General features: G+C 51.1%; 1 protein-coding gene across 1 annotated transcript in view; it reads right to left on the bottom strand.

The window, feature by feature from the left end:
- TFDP2 (transcription factor Dp-2) overlaps nt 1-24,172 on the bottom strand; it is a 421,645-nt gene that overhangs the window by 200,091 nt on the left and 197,382 nt on the right. The window contains exon 6 of the mRNA XM_085633640.1: nt 7,301-7,444. Coding sequence (XP_085489766.1) covers nt 7,301-7,444 — 144 coding nt within the window. The remainder of the gene's footprint in view (nt 1-7,300; nt 7,445-24,172) is intronic.

The following is a 24,172-nucleotide window of genomic DNA, read 5'->3' as shown; positions in this document are numbered from 1 at the left end:
GTCCCAAAAGGGTATTCTAATCAACGTGCCTCAGTCTTTTGGAAAGCCCCTGTCATTCAAGTCCCACCCACGTGTTGTGTGACTTTCCCATCCTGGTGAGGGTCTGAGTCAGTGGCGGAGGTGATGGTGTGTTCTAGGAGGTAGGCCTGGAGGGGAGCCCAGATATCTCGCGGACAAGAGGAGGGAGGTAATAGTTCGGCGTAGAAGCGCAGTTGCTCCTGACAGTATATGAGATCAGTCAGCCATTCCTTGAATTTGGGGGCACGACCCCTGCCCCACCGGTAGGCTATTCGTATTTTCGCTCCAAGAAGAGCTAAGGAGGTGTGAGAGGGTCGGCGGGGATGTGAGTACCTGTCATTTTATCCAATGCTTGGAGAATCTCCCTCCAGTATTCGTGGACAAGGAGACAGCTCCAGGCCAAGTGGCCAAAGTCTGCGCCCGCTGCTTTGCATCGATCACACCTATCGTTGTTGCGCAAGTGCAATCGATGTAGATGAGCAGGGGTGTAGTATAACCGGTGGATGTATTTGTAGTGTATGAGGCGCAGCCTGCTGTTGGAGGAAATTTTGCCAGTCTGGCGGCAGCAGAAGGACCATTGTTCGTCCGTGAGAGGGTGTCCCAGGTCTCCTCTCATCTGCCTTTGGTCAGGGTGGGATCATTCTCATGCTCCTTCTGGGTGGTGCGATAGAGCAGGGACACTACATGCACGGGAGTAGTCTGTTGCAGGAGGACGTGTAGAGGGAGCATGGTGGGGGGTTCGAGTGGGAAGCATTGGGTAAGAGAACGCACATCTTGCCTGAGTCGTACATAATAGAAGCATTCCAGGGGGGGTGGGGGATGCGTCGCGGAAGAATTCTTCACTCGTGCTAAATTTCCCATGTGTGTATAGTTGGCCCCAGGTGAGAAAGGAAAATTTACGTAGCATGCGGCGGCAGCCTCCCTCCTGCATGGCCGGAAGATCATGGCGTCCCTGTAGGGGCGCCAGAGGTGAGTAGAGCAGAGAGCATTGGGTTCTGTGTGCCAGTTCTCGCCAGGCGCTGGTGGTGCATTGTACTGTGGTGGTGGCTAGGTGTCTGGGGACTGCTGGGGTGCTGAGGTATGCCGTACAGGGAGTGGTGGTCATGTACCCGTTTTCTATAGCTAAGTGAGGCATGTAAGGGGGGGGTGCATCCAATAGGCTGCAAAATGAGCCTGGGCGCATGCGAAATAAAGCTCTAGATCAGGGACTTCGAATCCTCCAGCGGCAAAGGGTCGTGTGAGGACATCCCAGGTGAGTCTGGGTTGTTTTCCGCCCCAGACCAGACGGATTAACTGGGTTTTGATACTTTGAAAAAAATAGCGGCTGGGGGCTTGGGGGATGTTGGTGAAGAGATACCAGCTTGGGTAGTACGACCATCTTAATCAGAGATACCCGAGCAGCCATGGAGAGGGGCATCGCAACCCATTTGGAGATTTTGTCGGTCAGGAGATCTAGTGCCCGTCCATAATTGGAACGCATCAGCTCGTCTCAGTTGCAGGATATGATAATGCCGAGGTATTTAATCGTATCGGCGCTCCACGTCAATGGGTAGTCTGTCTCGAATTGTGTGGTGGAATCAGTCAAAGGATATATCTGGGATTTCCCCCAATTTATAGTGATCCTGAGAGGTGGCCAAAGAGGATGAGGAGGCAAAGAATGGGATTGAGGCTGACGGCGGGATCTCGCAGGTACAACGTGAGGTCATCTGCATACTGGGAAATGAGTATCTGCCTCTCCGAGTAGATCCGTGCATAATCCCGAAAGTGTTGCCTGACTTTGGCTGCAAGGGGCTCAATCGCTATAGCGAAAAGGAGGGGCGAGAGGGGGCAACCCTGACGGGTGCCCGAGCTATACTGAAGGGAGATGACTGGACGCCATTGATCAGGACTCTAGCTTGCAACCCCAACTACAATTTACTAATCCAGGCTAGAAATGGAGTAGGGAATCCCATGCGTTGCAGCACAAAGGCGAGATAGTCCCATTCCAGGGAGTCGAACGCCTTGGTGGCGTCGAGAAAAATCGCTGAGGCATTCATGTCTGGGTCGATGTCGTGGAGTATCGCGAACAGGGTGAGTAGGTTGTGAGACGTGCCTCTGGTAGGTACAAAACCGGATTGATCGGGGAGTACAAGGGCTGTCATAAGAGGACTAATCCGGTTAGCAATTAACTTAGCCACATTTTTTGCGTCAACGTTAATTAATGAAAGTGGCCTGTAGGAGTAGCAGTGTGTGGGCGACTTACCAGGCTTAGGCAGGGAAATGATATGTGCCTCACGCATGGTAGGGGGAAGTATGCCCGTCTCTCCAAGACCTCCTCATAGACGTGCATCGATACCGGGATAAGTAAGTGATGAAATGTTTTATAGAATTCAGCCGGGAGGGCGTTGGGTCCCGGAGCTTTTCCCGATTGCAATTGCATGATGGCCGATAAAATCTCCTCATCTTCGTGATGTTCAAGGAGAAACTCTCTCTGCCCATTTCCCAGCCAGGCAACCGCAGTGTCCTCGAAGAAGGAGGGAAAATCTGGCGGTTGTGTTCTATGAGATCTGTAAAGGCCTGTATAGAACTTGTGGAAGGTCTTTACTATGTTGGATGTGCTTCTAAGTATCTGTCCGTCTTCGCCTTCTATCTCAAGGACCACGTTGGAGAATTGCGGAGGGCGGATCAGGGACGCCAATGCCTTCCCCGGTCTGTCTCCCTCCCCATAGTTACGCGCTTTGTAATATTTCCCTCTAAATCTGCACTCACTTTCAGCTGTCTCCTGATATTCAGTGAGCAGACTGCGCAACCGGGCCTGTAGTTCAGGGGTGGGGGTATGGTGTAGCTCGTCTTCCGTTTTTTTGAGTTCCGACTCCAGTCTACGCAGGGTGGCGCGGATATCCCGCAAGATTCCCCAACTCTTCGCAATGCACAGCCCTCGTATGGTAACCTTAATGGCTTCCCATATAGTGGAATATTGTGTCACCGATTCTTCATTCCGAGGGAAGAAATCAGTGATCTCCTACTCTAGTTCCTGCTTAAACACTGGGTCAGTCAAAGAGAGCGGATTAAGGCGCCAGGCCAGGAAGGGCGAGTCTTCGTGCGGGAGGGCAAGGGCGATGATCACTGGGGAGCGGTCGGAATACGTGCGGGGGAGGTGGGAAGCATTCGTGAGCCAGGGAGCGAGACCATCAATTCGAGACCAGCAGGAGCGGGCTGTGGTGTAGCAAGTTCCCTCATGCAACTGTGGGTGCAGATGGCGCCAGGCATCAATTAGCTCATGGTCAGTGATTATCAGTTTGAGGGCGGAATGTGAACTGGAGTAGTGATGCGGTTGCGAGTGTGAGCGGTCCAGTGCAGGGTTCACCGTAACGTTGAAGTCGTCACCCCAGACCAGGTGGGTGGATCCAGTATCTAAAATCTTGCCCCAGAGCACCCAGAAGAATTCCGGGTCGTCTGTGTTGGGACCATAGCAGGAAACAAATGTAAAGGACTGGGCGGCCAGTCTTCCCCAGATAATAGTGTATCAACCCTGTTTGTCTGCCAGGGAGCCTATGGGGGTGTACGGGAGGGTTTTCTTAACAAGGATACATGTGCCCCGGGCGTAGGAGGAGTAAGAGGAAAAGCATGCGTAGCCTGCCCAGCGGGATGTGAAAGTAGTGGGAGCAAAGGGACTTAAGTGTGTCTCCTGCAGCATCGCGCAGTGAACATTATGACGATCTAAATAAGATAGAATGTGGCGGCGTTTGCGGGGCTCTCCAAGGCCTCGTACGTTCCAGGTAATGAAGTGGTATGCGGGGGGTCTAGAGCAGTCAGTCATGGAGGTGGCTCAAGGCGTATGTGTGTGAATGCGGATGCAGTCCGAGTTGGAGTCGGTGCGCAACTGTGTGGCTGTGCGACAGAACAGTGATATGTAGCATGTCATGAGATCTAAAACTTCTTAAGAGAACGTGCAGGTGCCCCCCTCCCACATCAGCAGCCCAAACCTGCCGTGGCCCACATCCCACATCCCACCCCCCCTCCCGTTCCTTCCAAAGTGCCAGGTTCCTAACTGGGGAAAGCGGCCTAGAGATCAAAGTAACTTCCCAAAAGTAAAATACAACAACAAAAGCAAGGGTTCACCTGGTGGGTGGAGTCCAGAGGGTGGCCAGGGTCTCCTCGCGGTAGTGAGGGTGTTCGGGCGGACACATAACAGATCATCTCAATCTAGTTAGAAAATTGTCATCAGGAATGATAGGTAGCCATGTCAAGATAGTGGCGGAAGCAGGATGCGGTCATTACTAGCGTAAAGGCCACAGGTGGTGGAAGCAAGCCGGTTATCGACTTGTGCGTGTCGGGGACTCAGATCTGCAGCACGCATGGGTGGAGGAGTGTACAGCTCCAAGGGGCTCGCAATACTGTTGGTCAGCTGGGGAGGGCACTCCATCCGACCGTGGCCGCGCATATCATACAAGAGAGTCCAAGAGTCCCCCTGCTAAGTATGCCAAGCGTACTTCCGCGGGGTGAGGCCCAAAGGCCCAATGAGGCGGTGGTAGGTTATTCAATGTCAGAGGTGTCACCTCCTCCCTCCGGGTGGTGTGGCTGAGAGGAACGGATCGCGGGATGCCTCGGCAGAGTTTTGAGGAAATCTTGTGCTTGTTGCGGGGTTTTGAAGAAGTGCAGCTTTCCTAGATGTGTGATTTTCAGACGAGCAGGGAAAAGCATGGCATAGGGAAGACCGAATTGTTGTAATCTCTTCTTGACGGGGAGGAATTTCTGCCGCTGTTCCTGCACAGTCACAGTAAATTCCGGATAGAGAGAGATGTCCATCCCCTCAAAGCGAAGCTAGCCGTTTTCCCTGGAGAGGCGGAGGGCAGTGTTGCGATCCCGATAGTTGAGCATCCTGGCGATGATCGGTCGGGGTGCGGCACCAGGAACCTGACCGGTGAGCTCACTCAACCACCAGGACCGGCGAAAAGGCTTCCCTACTGAACAGTGTGATGAGGAGCCGCTCAACGAAGTCTTCCATTCTGCCTGTGGTGGTCGATTCCGCCACCCCTAGGATTCGGAGGTTATTCCGCCTAGAGTGGGATTCTAAGTCCTCATTTTTGGCCGCTATGACTTTGAGGACCGCTCCATTTCCATTGTGCGCGAAGCCGTGGCGGTGGTGGAGTCCTCCAGGTCCGAGATGCGGCGCTCCGCCTCCGCCAGTCGGTCATCGTGCTTGTCCACTCTGTGCGTGACCCCATCGATGCCTGGCATTCATGGATTCCATCTTCGATTCGATGGAGGTCAGGCTGGAATGAATGATCAGGAGGAGTTCTTTCAGTTCCGCAGTGGAGGGAGCCGGGGCCTCCGGCTGATCTTCCTCGTGTTCCGCCTGGGAGCGGGTGGTCTTCCGAGCATCAAAGTTAAGCTTCGGTTGGGGACCATCTGGCTTCCCCATGGTGTCTGGAGCGGGAATACTTTGCAAGGAGAGAGGCTAGGGGGTGGTGTTCCAACGGCGGCAGAGTTACCGGGCAAAGGTTGGGCCCAGGTGGCGGGTGCAGCCCCACCGGCGTCGTCTCAGTGGGACTGGTTCCACAGTCCCAGGGATCAATTGGCCCGGCTGGCAGACACCGGGACTTTCACTGGAGTGGCCTCACCTGTAAGGCCAGCGCCCCTGCGCTATGGTCTCCTCAGCGGCTCAGGCTCCATCAGCCCACCTCCAGACCAGTCAGGGATCTCCGCAGTAGGGCTTCCAATCTCACAACAGCATCGTCCGGTGGATGGGCTTGCTCCAACGCAGCCAGGGCCAGTCTTGTGCCCTCTTCACTAGGGCCTCATGCACCCCAAGTCAGTGGGTCAGGGCGGCGATGTGCAGGGCGCTGCTAACTTCAGGATCTGCAGTGCACCGGTAGCAGGCCCAGGGCGCTTTTCTTGTGAGAGGGGAGCAGCACGGTTGGTAGGCAACAGCGGGAGTGCTGAAGCTCGCGTTCCGCACGTGAGGAATGACTGTCCGGGTCCAGAGGCACCAGTCTCTTGCTCCCCGGAGTGCTCAGAGGGGACGCCGCTATGACGTGCGTGCCGCCTCCCGTCACCAGCAGAGGGCGGGCAGCGGGGCCCGGGCAATCCCGCGCGGGATCCCGCGCCCTCGCCGCCAAAGCTGCACAGTGTATGGCTAGGGATGCCGGGAAGCTCACCCGAGCGGCTGCACCCCAGCACCGTCTGCCCATGGCAAACTCACGTCTTTGTCTGCCGCTCACTGCCCCGACCTCTAAGGGGCCGCGGCCGAGTCCGGATTGCAGGGCCGGGGGGGAGGGGGGGGGGGGGGGGGAACGCCCCCACCGTATCCTCACGCCGAACTCGGCGAGACCACTTCTCAAGCGATCCGCCTAGCGCCGCGGTCGCCAGCTATCCAATCCGGTCCCTCTTCCAAGCGGCGGTCATTTCGGCCTACCCGTCTTACATCTCCGCCATTTCATGTAGTTCGGCCGCAGGGGTTGATTGCCGATGTACAGGAGCACTCAGACCAAATGTTTCGGTTCTTGTGGCTGTAGGAGGGTGCGGTGATATTCCGATGACGGAATATTTACTGTCAGCGCATCAGGGTTCCGAGACGACCAGGATTATGGACGGATCTCTGCCCGAACTGCAGGAGCCTCACGCAAGTGCGGCCATCTTGCTTGGAGCCCTCTAGCACCCCCAACTTCATTAATATCATTACATCAATGATTACTTTTTATAAAATTATGAAATTATGTGCAAGAATCTTGCACTTCCCTTTAAGTGAAAGGCTGCTGCACAGTACTTAAATAAAATCACACACTCAAGGCAGCTGCTCAGTTCAGGGAAGTACAGCAGCCAGTCACAAGACCACAACACATGCATTCAGGAGCTTGAGAATGCCACGTGCGCACCCACAGGCGAAGCATGATGCATTCTTCAAAGGTAGGTGCAAAATGTACAGAATTCTCCCTCTGAATGCTCTGAGACCTAGTCTTGTAATACCAACAGCCTAGCTTCCCCGAGTGACCAAATCAATAAAATAAAAAAATGGGGGCTGACTTACCGAGTGCTGTCGCTTTTTAACCGCACGCGACATGCCACTGCAGGCTCAGACAAGAGTAGAACACAACTTTGGCATTCACACACCACACCAAAACGCTTAATATATAGGCCACGCTGCAAAAAAAAACTTGTCCAACCGAAGCCCTTACTCACGGTGCAACGTGCCACCCAGCCGCTTAATGTGTTTTGGCGCCTTGCAAGGGGTAGAAAGTGCTACACAACACCAAGCACATGCATGCACACAGGGGGCCCAGGACTGCTGCCTTGCGCTCACCTCGAGGTTCTGACATTCTTGAGCTGAGTTTGTTGGAAGGCCAATCCATTTGATTTCTTTCTTTTCTTTGGAAATAATGTTCATTGCCATTAGCACATTCAGAGCATCATAGACTCGACGTCTGATATTCTTCTGATCATAAGCCTGGAAAAGAAGACATGCGATTACATACAGCATCTGACTGTATACAAGTAAGTACCAATAACTTTTTTAATTAACCATATTCTCATTGTCTCTAGAGCAATATTCAACCTGGGCAAGAGAATGGGTAGTCAAAGGTGGCATACATTAACAATAGTTCCTCTTGCCTCTCCCAGAGAAACCGCAATCTCCGCCAAGCTTAGACTAGTGCAATAAAAAATACTATACAGAATATACCGTGCGGGATCTGTGCTGGTGAGGATGGGAGTTAGTAATGAAACTTTCTGCTTTAGGAGATGTGGGCAAGAGGGTACTTTTATACATATTCTTTGGGAGTGCGCGATTATTCAAAGATATTGGTCTGCAGTAAAGATACGTATGTAAGGAGTAATAGGACATAAAATTGATTGCAACATCAAATTAAGCCTCCTGAACATTTGGGGCCCAACAGACCTGAACAATAGAGAAAGAATATGGGTAACACTTGGTCTAATGATAGCTAAAAGGAATATAGCAAGAAACTGGAGGGGGCAGGCACCACCAACATTACAGGACTGGAGGAAAGACATGGACTGGTGCATGGTGTCAGAAAAGATGGTATATGAGTCCAGGGGATGTCCCGCTAAATGGACACAGGTTTGGGGGAAGTGGAATGACTATAGGGGTGGCCTCTGTGATCCCCCGCAGCCTCCAAGACGCATGGTATTAGATAGTCTGTTATAATGAAGTTTAATATCAATGTGCATAACATATGTGACCTTGTAATTGCCAACTGATTATTGCCGAATGTGGTCTCCACGAGTACTTGATTGTATGATATCTGTTGTGCAAACCTTGCCCTTAATAAAAAGTTATGTTAATAAAAAAAATAGTTCCTCTTTGTGCACCTATAAAGATTCAGCAGTCACACAGGTGTGGTGGCAGAGGAGTCTAGTCCTGCCTCTTCAATGGGGTGGACCCAGAAAATTGACCAGAGTGGAATAGTCCCATGAAAAGCTCTGGGACTGTTCAGTGCCCCTGATTTGCTAAGGAGCAGTATTTCTCAGGATCCAAGATGCGATGGTTCCAGCAACAAACCAAGCCAGCACAGTGCCATGTAGTAACCTGAGGACAACATATAAACTGCAATCCACCTGCTGATACAATCACCAGGACAGGCAATGCTGAACCCATGATATGCAGAAAGGCTGATGGAAAGTCCAAAACCTGGAGAAAATCATGAAAATAGCACAACCTTTCGACAATATTAGGAGTGCCACAGAGTATAAATGACCATTTTTGTTTAAAGCAAGGAGATGAAGAGCGAGGAAGGAAAAGGTTAACAGGAGTAAAACATTCTGGATCACTTCGCTCTATGACATGGAGGGGAAGGACACACCAGCATGGGCTGTGACCGGTCATCTAGAGACAGCCCTCTCCTTATCTCCCCACGGAAGTACCCTCCAGAGGGGCCACCTATCCGAGGGTGTCTCTGAATCAGCAGTTAGAAATGGTGGTCAACTGTGGTAAATGTGATGTATGAGAAATGCATAATAGGAAATATTGGGATTTGCATTTCAGATTCTCATAAACCCTTTGGACCCAAAGAGAACTGATGAGTTTCGGGACTGGACACAGCAGCTACATCTTCCACTTGCTGTTATCGTCTCACTTCATCTGAACCACGGAGTAACTCTGAAATTAGACTTCTGGTTAGGACACCCGTTAATAATTATTATTTTCTTCAGTGGGTGCAAGGTGCATTAGCAGAATGACAAAGTGCTTGGTAGCTTTTACGACTGGACTTATATTACTTATACTATGCACAATCGATACACTTTTAAAAAATTATTCACAGCCTCCAGCACAAGCTTCTGAGATCACCCCCTCTCACCTCCGCTCATACTACATCTGACCCCCTCTCTCATTCTTCAGGCCATAGACCTGTCAGCTGTTTAGCTGAGCCAATCTTCTGACATGTCCCTGAAACCCTCTGATACGCAGAGCTAATGGGAACCTAGCAGGACACAGAGAAGGGGATTACACTAGCCAGGTTTACTATGTATTTATTTTTTTGTTATAAAAGCGGAGCGTATGCCAAAGGCATTATTGCGCTAGGAAAGGAGACACAAGAAATCGACAAAGTGGACAAGAGAAAAGAAGGAAGGAAGACCTGAAGATTAACAGAAGAGCGTGGTTTTTAGCTCCTTGCAAACGAAGTGAAGTTAGATGTATAGTAACAAACAGAAGCCATGCCCGAAGGTAGGTTCAAGCAGGTTTATTGGAATGAACCTCAGCCACAGTCGTCCATATAGTCCAACCGGTCTTTGTGGAGAACCCTCTCTCTCCCAAGCCCTACACTCTTGAATAGAATTCACTATGCACAATAGATATTAGAAGATAAATAAATATTCCTTTTAAACACATAGATATGTACAGGCAATTATACCACTAGTTTGTTACAATTCAATGGGGAGCCTGTTCCAAAGTTTAGAGGCCAGGACTAGAACACACTTCCTCCACAGAGCTCTTTCTGAATAGTCAGTAGCAAGGGAGAGGCAAATCTAAGGGATTTGGAGGATGCATAAGTCATCAGACGCCGGGGGAAGACACAATAAACCAAGCACAGAGCCTTGAAATGAGTGTGTTGCCTGATCTGAAACCAGTGTATAGGTCGTAGGACAGTGAACCTATTAATACATTTGCACAGACATATTACAAGCTAGATTACCATAAACTATGTCATGTGAAGTTTGTTAATTAGCACCTCAGGGAGCCCAAGGAATCAGGGGCGGCTGCTGCCAAAATAAACTGGCGAGGCAGCGTGGGGGGGGGGGGGGGGGGGAGAATAACAATAAAAAAAACACTTGCCTCACGCTGCCGTTCCTGCTGCCAGCCACTTCAGTTGAAGAAGTATGAGGAAGTCCATGGGCCACTCCCACCCAATCCAGACTCTGCTCTCAGCATGAGAGCAGTGCCAGGATTGGTTTAAGTGGCCTGGTTAGGTGCTCAGAAAGTGACTGGTAGCTTTTGCCGTTTCTCCACCCAGCTGTGCAATCTAGCAGCTTTGGAAACATCAAAGTTAACATGACGGTGTGGCTGGCCTAAAATGTTCTGCGCACTTCCAGGGCCCAAAAACTCCTCCTCCCCCTGCTGGCTGCCACTCAGGGTGACCGTCCCGCCCCTCCCCTGACTCTGCGGCATTGCATATCTGAGAAAAATAAAACGATAATAAAATGAATTTATTATTGTTTTATTTTTTTTCTGTAGCGAGTGGGGCAACGCACCTCCGCCATTGTGGAGGAGCCGCTGCTGCAAGGAATAACAGGTTACAAAGTCTAAGTAGGGGGACTATTATAGAACGAGCAACCACAGCTGGCACACGTGGGAGAAAGTACAGGGTCTTTTTCATAGACCAGAGGAGCTGAAAGCAGAGGTGTGAAGCGTATGCGTTTGGAAATCAAATCACACCCATCTTAAAAATTACATGAATACACATTCAGCTTAATACGGTGTATAAAATTACAAGATTATACAAAAATAAAGTTGGTAAAATAATATACCATATAACAGGATTTACAAGAATTATCGCATTACAAATCTTTATCCCCTAGGGTTTGTCAGAGGGGCCTTGAGCATCGTGCAATAACAATTCACCCTTAAAAGTCTGTTGGCCTTATGTAAGCAAGTAAGGCCTACTGCCATTGAGGTAACATTTTCATAACAGACTACGCCAAAGGCATTTGACAAATTTCTCCACTAAAGCACTTATGCTTTTGGCCTCTCTCAGTGGCTAGTCACCATTACCAACTCAAGCCTACTGTATGGGGCACAAGCCTCCTCACAAGACAGTCAGCATGTGAAGTTACAAAAATATGTACAAAATTATAGTTAGAATAACAGTATGTAATCTCTTCTAAAGGACTCAGTGTGGATTTGAACACTACAAATCTTCTCCTAGGGTTTGTTGAAGGGGGTAACCAACACCAAACCCTTGCCTAGTGCTGTAATCTGTGAAAGTCCATATAATGGCTTTAACACAGTGTAATAACTATCCACTTTTAAAGGCCTCTTGGCTTTAACATATGCTTCTCACAATATCTATGTAGGGCCTACTGACTTCCTGGTAAATGCTCATAATGAAGAAATCAGACTTTCCGCATCAGATAAAAAATGTCTCAGTGAACCAAGCGGGCTTAAAGTCTTTATCATTGGCTTATCACCAAAGCCAACTTGGGCCTACTACATTGTGCATCAGCTCTTTCACATTTCAGACTGTTAGACCTGTCAGCCCTTTGGGTGGTCCCTCCTCATCATTATTTATTTTGTCCCACTTTTGCCTCAAACCCTGTTTGAATTTTTCCTTTTTGGGAACCACCAGATTTTTTAGTGTTGCTGCAGATTCAGGGAGCCATTTTACCTACCCCTGAAACTTCTGTCTGAGGGCCTGGAGCACAAAATGGTGGCCACCTGTGACATCACCAGCATCCACTGGAACCTACTAGCACCTTCCAGAACATTCCAGAACCCTGTGACCGTTGGAGGCGGTTTAGAATGTTGGGGAGTTAAGAGAGAGTGTTGGCAGTTGGAGCTGGCAGTTGGCACCTGACTGGTGAAGAGAGAGCAGCACAACAGTGAAGGAGGAAGGAGTGAAGCAGCAGGGGTGGAAACTTGTGCCTGGAGTGGGGTCCATAAACCCACCCTTGATACTAGTCCCTACTGATGGATCCCAGCCTGTAGCCCTGTGTGGGAAGAAGCCAGAAAAACTCATCCTAAGGACCTGGACAGCAGGAACAGGCCTTAGAAGCAGAAAGCAGCAAGATCCTGACCTGGAAACTGGTTTCCCTGGAGTCCGGCGTCGAGTAGCCTAAGACCTGGAGCCCGAGGTGGAGAAGCGGCGCTGACTGAAGAAGCAGACGTCGTACCCGGAGCCGCCTGAGGTCGTGAGAGGGCGCCGACGGAGGTCGTGAGGAATACCAAAGGTCGAGGAGGAAGTTAACCGAGGTCGAGTGAGCGGCGACATCGGGGGAGTGAAGTCCGCCCTCCGGAGTCGTCGGAGACCGAGGTGAAGTGTACCGGAGGTCGGGAGTGAGGATCGCACTCCGGAGTCGCCCGGAACCTGAGAGGAGGAGCACCGGAGGTCGGGGGTGAGGATCGCACCCCGGAGTCGCCGGAAGTCGACATCGAGGCCAGGCCGGCCGACGTCATCGAAGCCGAGAGCGCCATCGGACCGGAGCCGCCCGAAGTCGACATCGAGTAGAGACTGCTCGACGCCGTCGAATCGGAGGTCGAGATCGAACCGAGGCCGCCGACATCGGACCGGACCCGCCTACCGGCGTCGTCTAGAACTGACATTGTGCCGAGGCCGCCGAGACCGAACCGGAACCGCCTCACGGCATCGACACGACTCCAGCGGCGTCGGAACATCAGAAAAAGGGCAGTAAGTGGAGTAGAGGGCGCCTAAGGCCCTGTGGAGACCTGAGAGACTGCTCTAAGGGGCTAGGGAGGTGCTGGAACCAACCTGACTGTGCCAGGGGTGAATTGGGACTAACCTAGAGAGGTTGTGTGGAGAGAGAAAGCCAGGGCACTGGTATTCCCCCCTTGATCTACCTCAGTTTAGGCCTCAGCCTTGTCCCAGCCAGGGAGTAGTACCCCTCAAACCTTCCACAACCCTACAAGCTGTGCCTGGGCCAAATCAGCCCTTAGGAATTGAAAAGTGATCTGATTACATGAGTGCTGCTGTATACTTTTAATTATTTATTGGGGGCACTGTATTTATTGTGTTAACCTATTTATTGCTTCACTATATTTATTGGTCTACAGGACTTGTTGGTGTACAATATTTATTGGTTCAGTATTCAATGCCTCAGAATATTTAATTGCCTGTATTACCTGCACGTATATTTATGTCCCTTGTATTTATGATCATCCCTATTTATTGAATCTTCAGACAATATTTATTTGACCTGCACTATTTAAAATTTGTATATTGTGATTGTCTTATTTATTTTTCCAATCAGCAACTAAGAGAAAAAGATAAAGAAGAATATTTTCATAATTTTTACGGTGTAGAGTCGTTTTTGGAACGGATGCACGCATGGTTATTGTATGGGTATATTGTATGCTTAGCACGGTGCCTGTTTCCTGACCACTCGAGCCAAGCTACCACAGTGTGTCCGGAAGACCACCACCACCCCTTCTAGTGTGGGAGTGGTTTTCCAACATAAATTGGTGTTCAGTGGTGGGATAGAGCTGTGCCTACGCATACTCAACAATAACTGTGGGTAGTCCATAGGCCTACACCGGGAGTTTTCTCAAGAGCGGCCTTCCTAATTGTGGGTTTTTGTTTTTTCCAAATTTACTCTGGTGGTGGGAGGAGGTATTATTAAAGGTACCCCCCTGCATAGTTACTGCACAAAAACCTGTCCTCTAACCTGAGTGGGCAAGATGGAGTTTGTACTAGAAAATCTAGAAACGTACACTGTGGCCCAACTCAGGGAGTTTTGCCAGCGGGAGGGGGTGTACTGTCCCCCAGGAGCAAAGAAGGGTGCACTCCAAACCAGCTTAAGGGCTTGGGGGGAGGCACGCCGAGAAAGCAAGGCTGAGGAAGAAGACAGGGATGGAGAGCCTGACCCCGAGGGGGCTGAGATGTACCAACCTGAGGTGGGGAACCTGTCAGCAGGGCCCAGAACCATTTCTAGGAAGGGCAGCAGTGCCTCTAGCGGTGGCTTGTCTGAAGTGGAGCTAACAGACCGGAGGGAGAAAAGACAGCTCACATGGGACTTAGCAAGGCTGGAAAAGGAGAAGGAGGAGCAGAGGATGGCCCATGAATTGCGACTGAAAGAAATAGATCTTCAGATCTTGAGAATCGGGGCACAACCTGTTCCTAATGGTGGCAGCCAAACCCAAGAGATCACCAGGGAACCTAAACCATACCTGCCAAAGGACATAGTAGCTAGCTATGGAGTGGGCGACGATATCGCCAAGTGGCTAGCGGCCTATGAGGTCTCACTGAGGGCCCATGGGGTTCCAGAGAAGTACTGGGGAGGGGGATTGTACAAGTACATGCCTCCAGCTGGTAGGGATGCTTTATTGGCCCTCGAAGAGGATGAGCAGACCCACTACCCCACCATGAAACTGGCGCTCATCAGAAAGTTTGGACTAACACCTGAAAAGTACAGACAGAAGTTCAGGGGTAGTCACAAGCTGGGCACGCAGAATTGGGTGGACTTCCTGGACTATGCGAAGAAGGCAATGGAAGGTTGGATTCAGGGCAGTGAAGTGAGGAACTACGAGGAGTTGTTTGACCTGGTACTGAAGGAACACCTGCTCGAGAAATGTTTCCCTGAACTGCGGCAACACCTGGTGGATAGCAAGCTGACCAGTCCCCGGAAGCTTGCTGAGGAGGCGGACATTTGGGCTAGTACCCGGGTGTCCACAAGGGGGACTGGAGGGGATACTCAAAAGGCCGGACAGGGCGCCCCCCAGAAGAAAGAGGGAGGGGAAAAGAAAAAGGAGTTCTCCAAAGGCCCCCAAAATAACTTCCAAGGGAAAGGAACAGGATTCACCTCTAAGGCTAACCCACCCAGAAACCCTAATCCTGGCCAGAGTCAGCAGCCAAGGGTTGTCCATTGCTACGAGTGCGGTGGCGTTGGACACTATAAAGGAGATCCGAAGTGCCAGAAACGACCACCCCCTCCCACTGGAGGAAAGACCCCCGGAGTAGCTAGTGTAGTGCTCGGGGAGGAGATGCCCTTAACTAAGGGAAGGGAGTGGGCGGGTGTCACTTTAGTGTCCCTGGGAGAACGGGAGATGGTTCCTAAGATCCAGGTGCCCGCAAATACCGCAAAGTATGGGCAGTGGGTCACCATCAACGGCCAAAAAGGGGAGGCTCTGAGAGACACAGGAGCCAGTATGACTATGGTGCGTAGCCAACTGGTGTCTCCAGAGCAGGTAATTCCCGATGTACTCCACCCAGCCGCGATGGCTGACGGCAGAACAGGCCACTATCCAGTGGCCGAGGTTCCCTTTGAATGGGGGGGGGTTGCAGGTTCACTTCGAGTTGCCGTAAGCCCTGCCGTGCCAGTCGATTGTCTGCTGGGGAATGATATGGAGCACAACGCTTGGAAGGAGGTGGAATACCGGACTCACACCGAGATGCTGGGTACACCTGACTGGGCCTGTGTTAGCACAAGGTCCGCGACTACCCGAAGAGGGAGTTCATTTCGGCTGGAGCCTGGAACAAAGGCCCAGTCAGCTGCCAGTCAAGGGAAGAACCGAGGACAGGAGGAGCCTGCCTCGGCGTCCCCACCCCGTAGGACGGATAGGCCACCGGAGGTGGTGGACCAGGAGTCTGCGGTGGGGGACGTTACCAACCTGGAGGACCTACCCATCCCGGCCGAGTGGCACGTGGAGGGAGGCCCGTCCAGGGAGGAATTCTGCCAGGGCCAGAGGGAGTGCCCTACCCTTGAGGGGCTGAGGCGACAGGCCGAAGCCCAGGCAGCAGGGAACGTTGAAGGGAACTACAGTGTTTACTGGGAGGATGGCCACCTCTACAGTGAACCCAAGGCACCCCTACATGGATCGTCACGAGCCTTGGTAGTCCCTCAACGTTATCGAGCCTTCCTTCTGGAGTTGGCTCACGAGATCCCCTTGGCAGGACACTTGGGGCAAGACAAGACCTTCGCCCGTCTTGTCCCACACTTTTATTGGCCTCAGATGAAAGTGTCGTCCGATACCTACTGCCGGACATGTGTGTCTTGCCAAGCCAGTGGGAAAACAGGGGTGAAGCTGAAAGCTCCCCTGGAACCACTTCCTGTCGTTAGCACCCCCTTTGAAAGGGTGGGCATCGACATTGTGGGTCCGTTAGATCCGCCAACATCAGCTGGTCACAGGTTTATCCTGGTTCTGGTGGATCATGCCACACGGTACCCAGAGGCAATACCTCTGAGGACCATAACAGCACCTGTTGTGGCTAGGGCCCTGATGGGAATCTTTACCCGAGTGGGTTTTCCCAAGGAAGTTGTGTCCGACAGGGGGACCAACTTCATGTCAGCGTACATGCGGGCCATGTGGAAGGAGTGTGGAGTGACATACCGGTTCACCACTCCTTACCACCCCCAGACAAATGGTCTGGTGGAGAGGTTTAACAAAACCTTGAAGGGCATGATCAGAAGTCTGCCTGAAAGCCTGCGGAGGAAATGGGACGTCCTCCTACCCTGTTTACTTTTTTCCTACAGGGAAGTGCCACAGAAGGGAGTGGGCTTCAGCCCCTTCGAGCTTCTGTATGGGCACCCTGTACGTGGACCTCTCAACCTGGTGAGAGACGGATGGGAAAGAACTCCCAGAAAGCTTCCCCAGGATGTGGTGAGCTACATGCTGGCCTTCCGGAGCCAAATGGCTAAGTTGTGGAAGCAAGCTTCTGACAACTTGGAAGCCAGCCAAGCAGTGATGAAGGCGTGGTATGACCACAATGCTCACCCGGTGGAGTTGGAGCCTGGCCAGAAAGTGTGGGTGATCGAACCGGGAGAGCTTAGTGCCCTCCAGGATCGCTGGTCAGGACCCTTTGAGGTGTTGGAGAAGAAGGGTAAGGCTACCTACTTGGTGGACCTGAAGACCCCTCGTCAGCCCCTGCGGGTGCTGCATGCCAACCGCCTCAAACCCCACCACGAGAGGCCCGAAGTCATCTTGATGATGGTGACTGACGGAGGAGAGGACGTGGAAAGCGAGCCTCTCCCTGATCTGTTGGCGTCTCAAGAAAAGGATGGGTCGGTGGAGGGAGTGATTCTCTCCCCATCTCTAACTCCTGAACAGCAGGAGGACTGTCGCCAGGTCCTGGGGCAGTACTCTTCGTTGTTCTCCCTTGTCCCGGGTAGGACTCACCTGTGCGTCCATGACGTGGACACAGGAGACAGCCCACCTGTGAAGTCCAAGATCTACCGGATGACAGACAAGGTGAAGGCCAGCATTCATAGTGAAGTCACTAAGATGCTGGAGCTAGGAGTGATCGAACCTTCTAGCAGTCCCTGGTCCAGTCCGGTGGTGTTAGTACCAAAAGCTGCACCACCGGGTGCCCAACCAGAACTGAGGTTCTGTGTGGACTATCGGGGACTGAATTCAGTGACAAAAACTGATGCTCATCCGATCCCTAGGGCGGATGAATTGATTGACCGGCTGGGAGCTGCCCAATATCTAAGTACCTTTGACCTTACTTCAGGGTACTGGCAGATCTCTTTGACTGATGGAGCAAGGGAAAGGTCAGCCTTCTCCACGCCCAATGGCCACTACCAGTTCTGTGTGATGCCCTTTGGGCTCAAGAACGCACCTGCCACGTTTCAGCGCCTGGTAAACCAGATCCTCACCGGAATGGAGAGTTTCTCTGCTGCTTATCTGGATGACATAGCCGTCTTCAGTAACAGCTGGGAGGATCACTTGCGTCACCTGCAAGCTGTTCTCCAGGCCCTGAGACAAGCTGGATTGACGATTAAGGCCAGCAAGTGCCAGATCGGGCAGGGGTCGGTAGTGTACCTTGGACACTTGGTGGGTAGGGGAGCGGTGCAACCCCTCCAGGCGAAGATCGAGGCCATCATGGCCTGGAAACCCCCCAAGACACAGACTGAGGTCCGAGCATTTTTGGGCCTCACGGGATACTACCGCCGCTTCGTGAAGGGGTACGGTACCATCGTAACCCCCCTCACGGAGCTCACGTCCAAGAAACAACCTCGACGGGTAGTCTGGACGGAGGCTTGTCAGCAAGCCTTTGAGAGATTGAAGAAAGCCATGTGCGAGGCCCCGGTCTTAAGGGCCCCAGACTTTTCCAAGGAGTTCATTGTCCAGACAGATGCATCAGAACATGGCATTGGGGCAGTGTTATCGCAGCTCAACGAAGAGGGTCTGGATCAACCCGTGGTCTTCCTATCCCGGAGACTACTTCCCAGGGAACAGAAGTGGAGTGCAATAGAGCGTGAAGCCTTTGCAGTGGTATGGGCTCTGAAGAAGTTGCGGCCATACCTGTTTGGATCGCACTTTCTAGTTCAGACCGACCACAGACCCCTTCGTTGGCTGATGCAAATGAAGGGGGAGAATCCCAAGTTGTTGAGGTGGTCTATTTCCCTACAGGGGATGGACTTTCAGGTGGAACATCGGCCTGGAGTGGACCACGCCAATGCAGACGGTCTCTCAAGGTATTTCCGCCTTAGTGATGAGAACTCCCAAGGGGTTGGGTAGCTCTCCCCACTTTCAGCTGGGGGGGACGCGTGTTAGACCTGTCAGCCCTTTGGGTGGTCCCTCCTCATCATTATTTATTTTGTCCCACTTTTGCCTCAAACCCTGTTTGAATTTTTCCTTTTTGGGAACCACCAGATTTTTTAGTGTTGCTGCAGATTCAGGGAGCCATTTTACCTACCCCTGAAACTTCTGTCTGAGGGCCTGGAGCACAAAATGGTGGCCACCTGTGACATCACCAGCATCCACTGGAACCTACTAGCACCTTCCAGAACATTCCAGAACCCTGTGACCGTTGGAGGCGGTTTAGAATGTTGGGGAGTTAAGAGAGAGTGTTGGCAGTTGGAGCTGGCAGTTGGCACCTGACTGGTGAAGAGAGAGCAGCACAACAGTGAAGGAGGAAGGAGTGAAGCAGCAGGGGTGGAAACTTGTGCCTGGAGTGGGGTCCATAAACCCACCCTTGATACTAGTCCCTACTGATGGATCCCAGCCTGTAGCCCTGTGTGGGAAGAAGCCAGAAAAACTCATCCTAAGGACCTGGACAGCAGGAACAGGCCTTAGAAGCAGAAAGCAGCAAGATCCTGACCTGGAAACTGGTTTCCCTGGAGTCCGGCGTCGAGTAGCCTAAGACCTGGAGCCCGAGGTGGAGAAGCGGCGCTGACTGAAGAAGCAGACGTCGTACCCGGAGCCGCCTGAGGTCGTGAGAGGGCGCCGACGGAGGTCGTGAGGAATACCAAAGGTCGAGGAGGAAGTTAACCGAGGTCGAGTGAGCGGCGACATCGGGGGAGTGAAGTCCGCCCTCCGGAGTCGTCGGAGACCGAGGTGAAGTGTACCGGAGGTCGGGAGTGAGGATCGCACTCCGGAGTCGCCCGGAACCTGAGAGGAGGAGCACCGGAGGTCGGGGGTGAGGATCGCACCCCGGAGTCGCCGGAAGTCGACATCGAGGCCAGGCCGGCCGACGTCATCGAAGCCGAGAGCGCCATCGGACCGGAGCCGCCCGAAGTCGACATCGAGTAGAGACTGCTCGACGCCGTCGAATCGGAGGTCGAGATCGAACCGAGGCCGCCGACATCGGACCGGACCCGCCTACCGGCGTCGTCTAGAACTGACATTGTGCCGAGGCCGCCGAGACCGAACCGGAACCGCCTCACGGCATCGACACGACTCCAGCGGCGTCGGAACATCAGAAAAAGGGCAGTAAGTGGAGTAGAGGGCGCCTAAGGCCCTGTGGAGACCTGAGAGACTGCTCTAAGGGGCTAGGGAGGTGCTGGAACCAACCTGACTGTGCCAGGGGTGAATTGGGACTAACCTAGAGAGGTTGTGTGGAGAGAGAAAGCCAGGGCACTGGTATTCCCCCCTTGATCTACCTCAGTTTAGGCCTCAGCCTTGTCCCAGCCAGGGAGTAGTACCCCTCAAGCCTTCCACAACCCTACAAGCTGTGCCTGGGCCAAATCAGCCCTTAGGAATTGAAAAGTGATCTGATTACATGAGTGCTGCTGTATACTTTTAATTATTTATTGGGGGCACTGTATTTATTGTGTTAACCTATTTATTGCTTCACTATATTTATTGGTCTACAGGACTTGTTGGTGTACAATATTTATTGGTTCAGTATTCAATGCCTCAGAATATTTAATTGCCTGTATTACCTGCACGTATATTTATGTCCCTTGTATTTATGATCATCCCTATTTATTGAATCTTCAGACAATATTTATTTGACCTGCACTATTTAAAATTTGTATATTGTGATTGTCTTATTTATTTTTCCAATCAGCAACTAAGAGAAAAAGATAAAGAAGAATATTTTTATAATTTTTACGGTGTAGAGTCGTTTTTGGAACGGATGCACGCATGGTTATTGTATGGGTATATTGTATGCTTAGCACGGTGCCTGTTTCCTGACCACTCGAGCCAAGCTACCACAGTGTGTCCGGAAGACCACCACCACCCCTTCTAGTGTGGGAGTGGTTTTCCAACACAGACATACTAGCTTCACACTCACAGTCTCATGGGCAAGACATAGTAAACCTACTCCCTGAGGCAGGCAAACATAGAAAGGTCTTTGACTCCGCCCAGAGGACTCTTTCCCTCACCTCATGCAAAGGGATATTTAGTGTATAATTCCACTTTTCAGGAAGTATTTTCATTGAAATGCATGAGGAATGATCTCATATCTGAAAAGAACATCGAGCTGGTCTACCACATTCAGCACTTGAGTTCCTTTGCATACAATATACCGAAAATATTACTTTTTGCTGCTTTTTCCAGGCTTTGGCAAAGTCAGATAACCAGGCTTTCATGTAATAAACAGCCTCCTCACAAGACAACCACCATGTGAAGTTATACAAATATGTACAAAATTACAGTTAGAAAAACAGTATGTATCCTCTTCTAAAGGAATCAATGTGGATTTGCACACTACAAATCCTCTAGTGAAGCTCATGTGTTTACTTGCTTTACACTTTAAAGCCAAGCCTACTGGCATTATCAGTACTTCTTTTATAAAGGCGCTGTCTATCGATATGTAATTAAACTATGGCTTTTTCAGTTGCATGTTACGTGTAGGTTCGGAATTCGCCTAAAAAGGGTGTGGTCACTTTATCAGGTGAGCTGAAACTTCCCTTAAGTGAAACCTACTCCAAAACGGAATCCGGATATTTACTAGTGAGAACAGACGTAATACATGTAAATACCAGTCCTGGGCGTAGTTTGCGGAGTTCTGCTTTGCAGAACTCTGCGAAGTACCAAAAAGAACTAAGCCGCGCTCCACAAAGTTCTGTGGGCAGCAGAGTGCGGTAAGTCGCACTGCTCCCACTGATTTTTAGCGCCAGGAGTTTGTCCTGTGCTGTAAAATCAGCACGAATGACACCAAGCTCAGCGCAAGAGGGCGCTGCTTCTTTCTGCCACTTGAGTAGGTGTTCTACTCGAGCGGCAGCTTCTTCAACACGAGCAGCAGGTTTCTCAACGCAAGCAGTAGCGCCCCGCAACCACCCGCATGGAGAAATTTCAGGGGGAGGTGGTCTAGCGTATGTTTTATCTCGCTTGCCAACTTAACTTTGGTGAGCCGCGCAAGTGGAAAAACTCTGTGCTGCTTCACTGAGTTTTGCGGAAATCCACGCTCTGAGCGGAGTGAGTAAAACTCCACGAACTCCGCTGGTGGAGAAGAATCCATCATCTAACACTAGTAAATACACAAGTGGTGTTTTGTGCGTCATGTGAAACATCAAGAGATTTACCCACATCAAACACAGAGGCAGATCACCCCCCCAACCCCCCCATCCCCCCACCACCACCACCGCCCCCATGTCCTGGTCCATGCAAAGTAAACAATGCTTGTAGCCGGTGACTGTGTGAATCGCACATAATTGTTTTTTCTCATCTGAGTTTTCTGCTGTGACTTTCATCTAGCTATCCTGTACAAAGGCAAACAGACCCCCTCCTGTTTCCAATGACCTACTTGTTATTCTGTGCTTTATGAGGGTCAAAAGCACATGGAGGGCATTGTGCAGAAGGTTCTTGTGAGCCGCGCTTCTTCATTAAATTGTAATGTTGCCTGTGCTCTAACGAATGTAAGGCGATTTGGTGGAAGTCAGTGTAACATTAGGTGAGAAGGGTTCTCCTCCTGTGGGCAGCTCCTATGGGTTAAATGGCTACACATTTTCCTCTATTTTAATAGAATCTTGGCACTTTAAGGTGATGGTTTGGGTTATTCCACATAGAAATATAGATGGCAACAGTGATTATGGGGCTGTTTTCTACTGAGGGGTTCTGAGTGCCATCAAAAGAACAAGAGCGAAGCACAGGTTGTCTATGATGTCACTCAAAACCCCAGAGTGAAAAACATTCCCGTAATTTACTGTTTACCTATCTATAAATGTATTATATAGATGGCCCCGAAAATCATCTGCCTCCGATTTCAAAACTGCTATGCAAGGGCAGAGGATTAATGGAGAAGCCATAAATTACATGGACTCTCCTTCCTGACACAAATGTAAATAAGCATTGACAAAGCCAATAAGTTTCACCTATGCAAGATCTATTGGCTTTGTCAATGTTGTTTTAGACATGTTGTACAGCAGCGTGGCCTGCCATGCATAACTGAATAGCCTACAACCATAATCCATTGGTGAAAAAATTGAGTTATTCTCTTTGATTTTTATTGCACAGAAGCAAGGACAAAGAACCAGTCATGCAGTCTCTTGCTGCACCAGCTCTGTGCTGGCCAAACGCAGATACATCTCCAGAAGGCTACAACGGGAAGTGGCAAGCATTGCCATCACAACTTCTATGCTTGAAATGTAACACTAGTGGGGTCGGAGTGTCCAGACTTGGACCTTGGTTCTTGTTTGTGCTGAGGGACTCAAGCTAAGCAAACACAAGTAGATGATGAACAGAGCGCTGAAACTTTCCACACACTCACCCCCAGTCACAGATCTGGGTTGAATCCATTATCGTTCTTTAGCTCACTTTGCCACCTCAGTTCAGACCCAGCTATATGCAAATCAGTCTTGACCCTTGCCACTGGATTCAAGCTAGCCTGGCTGAAGAGGGGTGTTACCCCGAAACCGGTCCCAGGATGCTTGTTTTCGGTCCAGGGAAGACATGGCTTGGTAGTTCAGGCTGGACTGTTCCCACTGGGGTGGCGAAGTGAGCTAAAGAACATTGATGTATTCAACCCAGATCTGTGACTGGGGGTGAGTGTCTGAAAAGTTTCAGCGCTCCGTCCATTATATCCTTGTGTTTGCTTTGAGGGACTCAAGCTAGCAGGACCTGCGCTAGGCTTGGGCTGTGTGTGCAGCTGCCCAGGGCCCCATGCTCAGCTCGAAAACATGGGGCCCTGATTCCATTTGAAAGTGTGCATTATAGTCCACCTGCTCCTCCTGTGCGACCTGACCCATCTAATCACAGCAACTATGCATTTTGTAAATGAGGTGTCTTAACCTCAGCCAGTCCAAAGGCGTAGTGGCATTCCTGGAGTTGGGGGAATGTGAGAGGATGGAAATAATTGTTGGGGGACTTGGGAAAGCAGCAAGGCCAGCAATTGTGTTTGCATGACAAGGTCAATGGCGGGTTCGTGCTCTGTTAAATAAAGTGCCATGTAGCCGCGTCTTCCCTGTTTTTTTTGTTTCCAGGATCAGTTGAACATTAGTGGGTAAGGAGAGGTGGGTCAGTGGAGGAGGAAGAAGCCAGGGCTCCGCAATGTTTATAAGAAAAGTGCCACACAGCTTCTAAGTCCAGGGAAGGTGGGCTTCACTTCCCTGGGCCTCAAAGCGCTGGATCAGGCCCCCAGGCCCAAGTTTGGTCCCCCCTTCTCTGGGCCCCGCATCCATTATCCAGTGGTGTGAGCCCCAGCGCAGGGGGGGGGGGGGGGGAAGAGAGGACCTCTCCGGGGCTTGGAGCACTGGATGAGGCCGCAAGGTCCAAGTGTGGGCACCCCTGCCCTGGACTGTGCAGTCATTATTCAGTACTGTGAGACCAGGGTAGGGCTCCCCATCTCCAGGACTTTGCAGCGCTATGGTATGACTG

This window comes from Triturus cristatus, chromosome 11, assembly GCF_964204655.1.
Source record: "Triturus cristatus chromosome 11, aTriCri1.1, whole genome shotgun sequence".
NCBI classification, from domain to species: domain Eukaryota; kingdom Metazoa; phylum Chordata; class Amphibia; order Caudata; family Salamandridae; genus Triturus; species Triturus cristatus.
Note: the sequence above shows the minus strand (reverse complement) of the source record. Positions and strands in the feature narration are given on the sequence as shown.